Genomic DNA, 12,913 nt, shown 5'->3' with positions numbered 1-12,913 from the left:
TGACCTGATGTTCTGGACAACTCGAAGAACGTGGCAACAACCGTGTCTCTGGAGGGACTTAAAATTTAGGATCCTTTAGGGCCCCTGTCTCCTCAGAAATTATCTTTTTTCAGCTCAAAGAGGGTCACCATGTTGGTGCTGATAACGTTATTTTTCTGATTTACCTTTACCCTGAGAAATCCAGAATAGTTTATGCATACAGTTGGCCCTCCGTATCTGGGGATTCCACATCCACAGATTCAACCAACCACAGATGGAAAATATCTGGGAAAACAAAATTGTCAAAAAGTTCCCAAAAGCAAAACTTGAATTTGCTGCACACTGGCAACTGTTTAAATAGCATTTACACTGTAGTTACAACTATTTACATAGCATTTACATTGTCTTAGGTATTATAAGTAATATAGAGATGAGTTAAAGTATATAAGAAGAAAAAAATAAAAATAAAGTATATGAGAAGTGTGTAGGTCATATGCAAATACTACACCATTTTATACAAGGAACTTGGGCATCCATGGATTTGGGTATCTGCGGGGGTCCTGGAACCGACCCCCCGCGGATACCGAGGGATGACTGTACATCTTAACCGTTCAAAACTGCCTGACTCTCCTCAAGCCACTCAACTCTGAGTGTGATATTAAAATGTCAATAGCAAGACAGTATTTCTCATGACGGATAAACTATATGAAGCCCTCAAATATCTACCATTTTGGATATCTTCTGCTCTGTGGTTATGTGGTTTGTTTTTTTTTTTTTGCGTTACGCGGGCCTCTCACTGTTGTGGCCTCTCCCGTTGCGGAGCGCAGGCTCAGCAGCCATTGCTCACAGGCCCAGCCGCTCCACAGCATGTGGGATCCTCCCGGACTGGGGCACGAACCCGTGTCCCCTGCATCGGCAGGCGGACTCTCAACCACTGCGCCACCAGGGAAGCCCCCGGTTATGTGGTTTTAATAAGAGAGAATTTGAAATGACTATTCCTGTTTTTAGTGACTGTGTTGCTTTTTCCTTAGACTATCAACCACCCAGTCGTTCAACTCCATCCTGTTTGCAGAAAGATAGTCTCTTTTAGGCACCATTCCCCACCTCTTTTTTTGTTCTGGATACAGATAGACTTGTCCTCATTTCCGGACTTGGTGTTAGAAAAAGACTTTTCTCTCTCAAGTTTAGAACCTCACAGCTTAGATAATGTAACCAATCAGGGTTCTCTTTAACTTGGACTACAGTAACTTCTTCATGCAATAAACTGAAGAGAGCCATACTGTCTGGTCTTCAAGTCTTCTCCATTTAAACAGAAGTCAAGCAGTAGGCACCTGGCAGTGTCCAGCCTGAAAGAAAGTAATAACATGTTTCCGCCAAGCCCAGAGCTGCAAGATCACAGGCCAGAAGCTCCCTGCCCCTCCCTCTTCAGAGTTCCTGGTCCTGAGAGATTACCAACCCCTGAATAGCCTTCTGTGGAGCTGAGAAGAGAGATAGGGTAGGGTAAGGCAGTTGTACCACTAGAGGAAGACTTTGGCAGCAAAAGACAGGTGCCCTGATGTCTGCAATTGACCAGGTGGGCAGAGAGTAGAGACGCCATTTTCTCTTACTAGTGAGCCGAGAGCATTCAAGGCTTGCCACCCAGGTAAGCCTTTTTTCTTTTTTTTTTTTTTTTTTTTTTTCCCGGTAAGCGGGCCTCTCACTGCTGTGGCCTCTCCCGTTGCGGAGCACAGGCTCCAGACGCGCAGGGTCAGTGGCCATGGCTCACGGGCCCAGCTGCTCCGCGGCATGTGGGATCCTCCCGGACCGGGGCACGAACCCATGTCCCCTGCACCGGCAGGCGGACTCTCAACCACTGCGCCACCAGGGAAGCCCCAAGCCCTTATTCTTTTTGGCCAGACAAAAACCCTAGCTAAGAAATGTCCTAACCAAGAACACCAGAATGGGAAGCCAGCCTTCTGGCTGCCCTCTCCAACTCCAGTTCCTTATTCGTGTGGCCACATGCTACTCCTCTTGCAGATCATCTTGGAAGGGTCATCAAAGAATCATACATTTTAGGAATTATTGAATGAACTCAGCAGATTTCTCCATTTAAGTATTGAAAGTCATTTATAGATTCGCCCTCTCCTTCCCTCAAATAGTCATTGCCTATAAGAGGAAAAACCCTCATCTTCTATGCTGTTTACTTTGAGAAAAGGGTCATACTTTTTGGATTAAAGTAGTTGTTTGTTTTTTTTTATTCCCTGGCTCTTCCTCTAGGCTCCAAAGCCAGATTCTTTCAGAGATTGATTGATTCTTCAGCTTCCTTTTGGTCCTGAGGGCACACACGCACATGCACACACACAATAGGTTTAAGTAACAGTTACCTTCCAAATAGACTGCATATGCTATCTCCTTCAAAACCAGGGTTGCTTCACTCACTCCGTGTTCCCGGGCACAGGGTCGTATGTTGCATTGCCTCTTCTTCACTCCCTCAGGCAGGAGGTTAAGCCCCTGAGATTGAATACATTAGAGATATTCTTGGGCTCTCAACACACTTCCTCTGAGGTCTCAAACAGGCAGGGAAAGGGTATTGGTGAGGAGGCACAAAAGCCCTGAGTTCTCCTGGAGCTGAATTCTACCGCTGCTTTCTAAACACAAGAGAATTTTATTTTCATTGTTGTTTTTATTCCCTGTCATTTTGCCCTAAGTGAAATGCCAAGCAGAAGAGCAAAGTCTACGTTTTGGAATATGATTACCCAGATCCCATTAATGTATTTTGCCTATAGCTTTCACCCACTGTTTTTGACCGTCTTGAATATGACTTTGAAATAACCCACCTTCAATTTTAAAAACTACATCCTCCCATGTTGATTGAAGAGCTTCATGGCTGGATCTTCTGATATGATGCCTAACATCCCCCACCCTGCCAACTAATTGACATTTGACCTTGATATAAGTTACAGGGATGTTCCACTACTGATTTATTTCCTCTTCAGATGCTACTGGGGTCTGTTTGCTCATTGTTTTGGGGGTTTGTTTTCTTTTCTCTTATTCTTAGCTGCATTTCCAAAGCACATACCAGTGTACAGTTGGGAAACACAGAGCATTCCAGAAATAGGCAGGGGAATCCAGTGTGCGGTCGAAATTTTGCAACAAGTAACCCATATATGGATAACCTAGTTTACTGTCACTTCCCCTTGCCCTGAGCTGCCCCGGGATTTACATGTCCCTTTTCACTCCCCCTTGAAACAAGGCTGAAATGCCTCAGTTCCCAGCCTGCTAGAGCCACTCTCCAAGAAGTTTACTTTAGTCCCATGTAGGGAAAAAAGAATAATGTTTTAGTAACTACTTCAATTTGAGATGTTTCTGTTGCCTGCTTATGTGACTTTGACGAGGTACATGATCCTTCTTACCTTACGGAGAATATGGGTCACAAGTTGAGTCCATATGGTTCCCTGGGATCTCAAAAACAAACCCCAAAAACGCAGATATGTAAAATGTTATATATTAGTGATTTGCCCTCTTTTGAAAAACTAATGATGGTTTTATTTCTTATCCAGGTATACTGTGATGTCAGGAACACCTGAAAAAATTTTAGAGCATTTTCTAGAAACGATACGCCTTGAGCCAGCTTTAAATGAAGCAACAGGTAAACACCTAGAACAGTTGTGTGTCTATTAAATCCACGCAGAGCATTGTAAAAACAGTTCTGAGTTCATTCTCAGTGTGTGTAGCCACAGCAGTTTTAGAAATGGGTCATGGGTATGACCACTAGAAGAGCATCCTCTTGACCCTCCTCTGCCTACTCGTCCTGGCTGTGCTATGTAGATGGCTCAGTCTCATTCACAGATATTAAGAGTAGCCTTCCAAAGGCATTTGTTAAGTTCATGTAGATCCCACCTTCCGTAGGCACCTCTTAGGCTATAATTTAAATAGTACCTGTTCCCGTAAAGGATTCAAAGCTGCCTCTGTAAAAGGCAGCTTTGTGCTCCAACTGTGCTCCAACTGTGCTCCAACTGTGCTCCAACTGGGAGTAAAGTGGTTCTTTCTGAGATGCTTGGGCTGCCCCAGGGTGTAACGAAACACCACCTGTATTAGATTCCTAGGACTGCTAGAACTAAGTGCCACAAACTGGGTGGCTTGAGCAACAGAATGTATTGCTTCTTATATCAGGAGGCTAGAAGTCTGAGATCCGTGTGACGGCAGGGTCGGTTCCTTCTGAGGGCTGTGAGGGAGAATCCGTTCCATGCCTCTTGCCTAGCGTCTGGGGGGTTGCTGGCCATCTTTGGCATCCCTTGGCTTGTAGATATGTCACTCCAATGTTCATCTTTACACAGTATTCTCCCTGTGTCACTTCACATCGTTTTCCTTCTGTGCATGTGTCTCTGTGTCCAAATTTCCCCTTTTTATAAGGACATCGATCATATTGGATTAGGTCCCACGTGAATTATCTTAACTTGACTATATCTGTAAAGACCTTATTTCAAACAAGGTCACATTCTGAGGTACTGCGAATTTGGACTTCAGCATATCTTTCTTGGGGGAAAGAATCAAAATACCACCTTCCAGTGAACCAGTCTTGTTAACTAAGACACAGAGATTTGAGGGTAAATGAGATGAATCTTACCAATGAATTAAGTGTTCAGAGTTTGGTATCATTCTCCACTTTGGTTACCATCTTATGTGTGACTTTGGAACAGCCCACATTCATTTGCTACTGGCCCCTCAGAATAATGGGTTAATATTTTTAAGCACACTGAACTCCATAGAAGAAGACTTCTCACTGAAAGAAGTTCAAAGACTTATCTAAAACACTTAGTAGTAGTTCAATGTCCAGTTCTGTCATCTTTGCAATATACTCAAGGTAAAGTTAACATTATTATGCCTCCTAAAAGTATTTTACCACTGATTTACTTCTTATTTTATCTTCTCATTCCAGTTTCTCCTTTTTTTATATACATTATCTAAGGTTTTTTATGTAGTGAATTAATTGGGGAGTAGTAGATATAAAAGCCAGGATCTCTGGCTCCAGGGCAGCTATTTTCAGTTCAATATTTGTTGAGGATCTTGTTGGGCTGGTGCTAAGCTGGACGCTTAGGACAAGGCAGTGTGAACAAGAAACCACCCTCCTGTCCTCAGGAAGCTTATAACCTGCTACAGGACCTAAAGGAATGTGCAGACAACTTGATCATAAGGCTGAGGGGACCAGGCAGAGTGTCACAGAGGATACAGCCTTTGAAGTGGCCCTGAAGGAAGGCAGGTAACCAGTAACTAGAGACTAAGGATGAAGTCTTCCATCCTGAGGGACAACATGAGTGCTGACCTAGAAAGAGACAAGGAGGACCAGGTGGTCTGGCTTTGCTAGACTATTGTATACATAAGTGTCAGAAAGAAGGTAGGGTCTAAGAATTAGGGTTCAGATCTCAGAGCCATCTTAAATGTGAAGCTAAGCCTTGAGAAGTGGTTGAAGATGTCTGAGCAAGGAGAATGTGATAAGATCTCTTCTTGAAAAAGGAAATCCTTGAGGGACCAGTTATGAGAGGATTGCTTGCTTCCAAGAGGCAAACATAACCTCAAACCAAATTTCTAGGACCCGAGGTCAGGAAAAATACAGATTTTTCCCCTCCGATTAACTGCTGCCCAGAATGTGTGATTGCATAATACAAGAAACAACATCTTCTCTAAAGTGAATATTGTCCAAAGAGGAACGTTCTGGTGCATTAGAGACTATGGAATCTAAGAAAAGATCTGTAAGACCTTTACTACCCATGAAGAACAAATATATTCTTCCTTTTAAAGTCACTTCTGAAAGAGGAGGGGACTGGATGATTGCTTCTTAAAAACTTGGAGGCCAGAAATCAGTGTATATAGCGTGGCTGCCACTTAGGATATGACTCCTGACCATTCCATTTTTTATATTAGAACTAAGTTCACATCATAATTTAATACTGAACTTTATTCCCTGCAGTTTTTTTCTGATTTTGTTACTCTTGCAAGTAATGTTCATGGATTGGATGAAAGAATAAATCTGTCTTTCTTATAATCAAAAATATGAATTACTGTATGGTCCTCCTAGACACTAAAAATAATCTTAGTTCAGCCCCATGAAACTCATGGATGCAGTGGGGTGGGAGACCCTTGGCATTTCTGGATTTACAATACGAAAGAGATGTCAGAGTTGCCAGTGAAACTGGTTTACGTCGTAGAAATGAACACCCCTGGCTTTGATAGTACATTCTCTTAGTTGACCCCAAAACACGTATTTTCTGCCTGAGACCTTTTGGTTTCCTAGACTTTCTACTTCTATGACCAGAATTAGTCCTTGAGCGACTTGGAAAATCATTTTCTAGTAGGAAATGATTTTTTTTTTTTTTTTTTGCCATACGCGGGCCTCTCACTGCTGCGGCCTCTCCCGTTGCGGAGAACAGGCTCCGGATGCACAGGCTCAGCGGCCATAGCTCACGGGCCCAGCCGCTCCACGGCATGCGGGATCTTCCCGGACCGGTGCACGAACCCGTGTCCCCTGCATCGGCAGGCGGACTCCCAACCACTGCGCCACCAGGGAAGCCCGGAAATGATTTTTTTAATCAGTTCTCAAGAGTTACTGCTTATGAGCAGAGAATGAGAAAGCCACGTTGAGATGTGGGTGCTGGGTGATTACCATGCTGATTGACGGTCTCGCCAGCCTTGGAGCACGCTCCTCAAATCTCTGCTTTAGCAAAATTTAAATTACTTTATAGCACTGGCCTCGGGGAGCCTTATAAGCAAGCACTTTCTCTCCTATCCTCAGAGAAATCCTTTATATCTAAAACATACAAAGATGACACTAGATGTTCAACTCAGACATGCCAATGACCGTCCTTTCATACCTAAGAAAAAAAGTTCCATTCAGCTTCTGTCTGACACCTCGGCATCTTCTCTGGCTCAGTATAATGGGACAGAAATCAATAGTAACGCCTAGTTAGGACAACTTTGGATCACACTCATCACCTATATTTAAATGAGTATAATGGTATTATGTGACGCGATAGATATGTTAACTAAAGCTAAGGTGGTAATCATATTGCAGTAGGTACATGTATCAAATCAACACTTTGTGTATCTTAAACTTACATAATTTATGACAGTTATACCAATTTTTTAAAAATACGTATAACAGTTAAACCTTTAGTCACTGATTCCAACTTTGATAGTATTTGTTAATTTAAAACATAGACATTTAAAATTCAATACCTATAGTTAGGCAATTTTCATATTTCTCACCCTTTTCTATTTGAGAAGTTATGTGAGTTTCACAGATCTCAGCCATGGTAGTTCATTTTTAATTGAAAACCCCCATAAGTATCTTGGATTCCAAAGCTTTAACTTGTGTACTCCTAAGGCTTTTAGGTCTGTCTTTACGTGCTTTCGCATTAAGGCTGCCTGGATAATATAGTCTTTGCAATGAAGAACCAGCATCACATTCAAGATGAAGCTTATCTGGGGGGACTTGCCTTATTTCTTTTGCCATCTCCCCCACTTACCTATCTAAAAATAGCTTCAAATATAGGACATACACCATTTTAATCTACTGGAGAGCTTTTGTTTTGCTTCAATTGCTGCTCACAGCCTTTATCTTGTCTTTTTTTTTCTTTTTTTTCTGCTTCTGTTTCCCTCACCAGTTCTCTGCTCTTACCACCTCCTTTTTCTGTGATTCTATCACCCTTTCATCTTTTATTGCTCCTTCTGGAAATAGAAGGTAAAAAAGATATAAAGGAAAAGAGAGATTGACCAAAGACAGGTGGTGTAAAATAGACAAAGAAATGACCACGTCCTAATCCTGCACACATGGTACTGCCCACGTGTGGCTCCTTAGTTTTATATATATATATATTTTTTTAATTGTGGCTCAGGTGACCAGTGTCATTATTACAAGTCTGTCTCTTTTAAAACTACCATACGTTTTGTCCATTGTCCTAAGAAATTGAGTTTTGATCTCAAGCTCTGTCAATCGTATTACTTTTATACACAGTGCTTCTTTGTACAGTAAAACCACAATACCCCAAGCCGATGTGTAAGAACCACTGTCCAAGAACAAATGAATAGATACTCCTGCTTTCCTAAACTTTTCTACAGGAATCTGATTTCCTTTTCTGCTTTGTTTTGCCCCCCTGCAGATTCAGTTTTAAATGACTTTGTTATGATGCACTGTGTTTTTATGCCGAATACCCAGCTTTGCCCAGCTCTGGTGGCCCAATATCCTTTTGTTGTGAGAAGTCTGTCCCCTCGACAACACCCCACACGTACATGGCCGTTATCTCATTGCATGCTCTCAAGGTAAGTCATGGCTCGGGCAGAATTGTGCTTTCCGCCCTTGTCGAACTCTGAAACCTCAGCAGTTTTCCCCTCGCGTAGGTTTCCAGCTCTCCCTGGCATGGTTTTGCTGTGCCATGTTTAAGGATTTCCTCCTTATTCCCTGTGCAGAGAAAAGTGAGCCAGTTTACCCTTATAAGGAAGGTAATGCTGATGAGAAACATACATACCTGGGAGGTAGGCCAGGAAGGCTATGGTGAACAATATCATTAGAGAATATTATTAGGGATAGTTTCCTAAGCTTGGAGACAGACTTTGTACCTCTGTCCGGATACCTGGCAGGATGGACGGTGATCTGTTTGTGTCCCTCTAAGCTGTAGTATTAATCAGAACACTAACCTGCTGAGATAGATACAAGTTATCATTGGGGGGTCACTTTTCTTTCACATTCGTCCTAGTTCACCCTGTTCTCTAGATACCGAAAGGTATTCCTTTGTGGCTATTTTTATCATTATCCCATGGACTTATGTCAAAGATATAAAACTTGAAATTCTAATGGCAGTTCCTCTAGGTAGCTTCACACTGAACTTGTTTGGGGGCAGCTTTTCAATAGTCTATTGAGTTGACCAGTGGGTGCACAGTGTCTGGTACAGAGGGAACATTCAGAAGATACAAGTTGAATAAGAGGAGTGAATATTATGAATGAGATTCACCCTCAACTTTGGCAGAATGTGAAAGTATACTTTCCAATTCTGCTTTATTTTTAAAGCAGCAAAAAATTAGGCCCCCAAATACTTTGGCCTTCTTGAGCAGCGAAATATAGTGAAGGAGAATGGCTCTCTTTTCTCTGAGCAACCCAATCAATGTGGCCTGTTTTCCTTTTTCAGAATTATAATTGCCCTACCTGATTTTCATTTTCTTGTTCACCCATAATTCTCTTTGAAGTCAACAGAATGTGTGAGGATAGGAGATTGGAGTTGAATGTGCTATTCTGAGGATGCTGCAAGAGTGAGATTTGGGTGTTTATTTGCCTGGAAAATACCTTTCCAAGTAATGACAGCTTAATGAGACTTAAATATATTACACGTTCTTTCTGGCTCATACATAGTTTTTCTCAAGTCAAATTAACACATTCAGGATCTCTCTGTGCTCTTTAACTCCATACTTAGTAATCATTATTAGACCTTTGAGATTTGTTGGAAGGAAAAATAAAAACCACCATTGAGTTTAGATTTTTTTTTCCCCCCAACAGTTAGCATGTTGATAAGCTTAAGGCAAACAAAACCGAAAAAAGGCTGAGAGAACGTAGTGGGCCAAGTCATATCTTTACAACTCAAAGCCCCAAACATTAAGCTTCTATTCTTCCGGCAAATTCTGATTTCTTATTAGCTTATTCTCCTTCAGAATTGATTGAGAACATTCATAGCACTGACCTCTGTTCTTAAAATAGAAGATCCTAGAGGGAAAGTCTATGCCATGCCCCAGTAGGGATGTGGCGGGGATGATGTTGCAGGGAGGAGGAGAAGGCAGGAGAGTGGACAGTAGAATCAAAGGAGGCCTGTGATATCCAATCCCAATTCTCTTCTCAGAGATGGAAGGAATCAGGATGGTTGGGTATCATCTACACTACTTAGTGCCCTCAGACCACCTCCTTCACATCCCGCCCTTTGAGAACTTAGATTCTCTTAATTGTTCTATTTTGAATCAACTCTATGTGTCAGGCACCACTGACCCATATTATACTACTTTATCCTTACAGGACTCTATTGGGTTAGTATCAGCTTTATTTGACAAATGAGGATTCTGAGGCAAAAACAAACATACCCAAGGCAAGTGGCAGAACTAGGATTTATCCAGGTCTTAGGGTTCCAAGCATGGGGTGTGTCACTTTTTTTTTCTTCACAACTTATTTCTTTAAAAGCTTATCTTTTAATTAGAGTTTAAGAACATTTCTTGGTAATGTATTGCATGCATGATACATGTTCATCTGTGCTTCAGTTGGCTAAAAACCAAAGTGGGCCTAATTTGTTAAAACCAAATAAATAGTGTCCAATAGAACTTTTTGCAGTGATGGAAGTATTCTATATCTGTGCTAGTCCAGTAGCCACTAGCCTTGAAATTGGCCACTATGACTAAGGAACTGAATTGTTCATTTTATTTAATTTCTATTAATTTAAATGTAAATAGCCAGATGTGGCTAGTGGCTGCCATATTGGACAGCTTAAGTCCAGTCCTTAGATACTGGGAGTAAAACAAGAATTACTGTCCTCTAATGCCTCGAGAAAGCATGCCAGGGAGGCCAGAAACTTATCCTGCTGCAGGCAAACGAATGGAAAGGGCTCTATCCTTGAAAGTCACATATGTGTAAGTGTGTTTATATCATGCTAAAGACTCAAGCTTTAGTCCCTTTGCCTCCAGGGCGATGTTATATAGGCTTCTTATATAAGCTCCTTTTTTTGGTCATAAGTAACGTAAACCAACTGTGAGTGACTTCAGGAATAAAGGAATTCATCAGAGGGATGGGGTAACTCAGAGAACTGAAGGAATCCTTAAAGAGTCCAGACCTTAGAAGGGAACCTCAGGGGTAGCAACTAAGGAACAGCTTTTAGAGTAAATCTACTCCAAACATCCTGGGCCCTCACCTCATTCCCACATCCCTGGGAGTAGCTTGAGTCACTGCTGATATATTGGTCAAAGAAAGGCAAAGCACTTTACTGGACAGTTTTATAGAGACTGCCTGTAAAGAAAAACAGAGGAAGTGGAGAAATAGACAATGAACAGTCAAAAAAAACAAAAACAAACACATATAAACTGCTTAGCACCATGTCCTCAGGTGACAGGGAGATAGCATGTAACACGGAGCAAGTGGGCTAATACCCATGTTGTTACGGGATTTAGGGATAGGAAAATATAATACTTAACCACGTTCCATTAAAGCACTTATGCTGAGTGAGTTGATTTGGCTGAGTGTTTTTAAGTACTTAATATGTGTGCCTTTTCATAGCAGCTCTACGAAGAAGTCAGTGTTTTCACTGCTCTTTTTCCAAATCAATAAACTAGGATAATGAAAAATTATGATTTGCTCAGAGAAAGGTAATTACTAGTACAGAAAAGATTTGAGCCCCGAGCCACTGGTGGCTCTCTCTGTCCTTAATCCACATTGTATGTCTCCTCCAATTTTGCTTTTAGCACAGAAGAAGATGGTAAAACTCTGTTTAACATTAATATTTCAGACCTTTTATGTGCTAATGAGAGAGACTCTCTATTCATTAGATATGCTTGGAACATGATTTGGCCTGATGAATACAAGTGCTTTATAATGAGTTTTTAAAATTATGTTTGTTCAATTTCTGTACTTTTCATCTCTAGTTTCTTTAATCTTTTTAAAATCTGTACTTAGAATTCAGTTCAATTTTCCATTAGTCTTTAAAAAGAAAATTAAAACCCCCTATAAACCTACCAGGTATTACTATGGTTAACATTTTGGTATGTAGCCTTCCAGTCTTTTTTCTATACATATAGATATATGCTTTGAAATATAAGAATGGGGTCATACGTTAAATAACTGTGTATGGTTTGCTACTAAACAAACAGAGCCATTTCTCTCCCATTAATTTTTTTCACACCATTTTTCTAAATATAGATAGCTTTGTCATCCTTAAAAATAGAACATTCTCATTGTAAAAAGTTCAATTTACAGAAAAAGGATAAAATTCACCAGGTATCTCACCATTGTAGTATGAAAAAGTTTTCAGAAATTATATACATGTATAATTTTATATAAGTGAGATCATGTTGTATATAGTTTTTAAAAATATGGTTTTCTTCACTTAGTATGTTGTGGATATCTTTTCAAATCAGTATATACAAATAAAACTACATTTTTTCCAGATAATTCCACAAACACTGAACACTTACAATGTTATACTGTGCTGGGCGACAAGGTGACGAGGATGCATGAGAATAACATGTTATCATTTTTATTGATTCACAATATTATATGGTAGATATGTCATAATTAATTTTCTTAGCCTCTTCCTATCGAATATTTAGATTATCTCCACATTTTTTCCTATAACAAACACAGTGGGATGAATCAGCATCCTTCCAGCTAAACCTTTGCCCACATATATTCCTTACTTTAAGTTTCTAAATGTAAGCAAAGAATACGGAATATTTTAACGCTTTTGATGTTTATTGCTGTCCTATTGTTGTAATTTTGTGTTTTATGGTTAAACTCTGCCTTCTTTTTGTCTGTACAAATGCAGGCAGGCCTTCAATTAAGTGATCACAGCTGAGTTAATATTATTTTGAATTTTAATAAACGTATCTTTGATTCAGAGCATTTTCACATCATTTACTTTATCTTTCCAACACCAGCCCCCACATGTGAGGCAAAAAAGGCACCGGTATGATATTTATTTACATTTTACAAGGCACTCGGAAGCCAAATAACCACCTAAGATTCCTCATGTACTAACAGATGTTTGGAGGAACTCCGTGTAGCATTAATGTAATTCCAGTTGCAATGGACATTGTATTTGAGTCCCCACCATCAGTGCCATGTCAGGTGGTCAGTCTAGCTGGTCATGGTAATTGGCTGCCTTTGACCGTGATTGGCTCTCACATTGCAGGCCCAATGTAGACAGGGCCAGTGAGATTC

At 40.7% G+C, this 12,913-nt stretch overlaps 1 protein-coding gene across 3 annotated transcripts in view; it reads left to right on the top strand.

Annotated features, from left to right (window-relative positions):
• Positions 1–12,913, top strand: part of RAPGEF4 (Rap guanine nucleotide exchange factor 4) — a 317,013-nt gene that overhangs the window by 261,690 nt on the left and 42,410 nt on the right. For all 3 annotated transcript variants that reach the window (XM_073807568.1, XM_019923308.3, XM_073807569.1), the window contains 2 exons: positions 3,519–3,607; positions 8,115–8,193. In XM_073807568.1, coding sequence (XP_073663669.1) covers positions 3,519–3,607; positions 8,115–8,193 — 168 coding nt within the window. The remainder of the gene's footprint in view (positions 1–3,518; positions 3,608–8,114; positions 8,194–12,913) is intronic.

Source organism: Tursiops truncatus, chromosome 7, assembly GCF_011762595.2.
Source record: "Tursiops truncatus isolate mTurTru1 chromosome 7, mTurTru1.mat.Y, whole genome shotgun sequence".
NCBI lineage: Eukaryota > Metazoa > Chordata > Mammalia > Artiodactyla > Delphinidae > Tursiops > Tursiops truncatus.
This window is presented reverse-complemented; position numbering and strand designations above follow the sequence as displayed.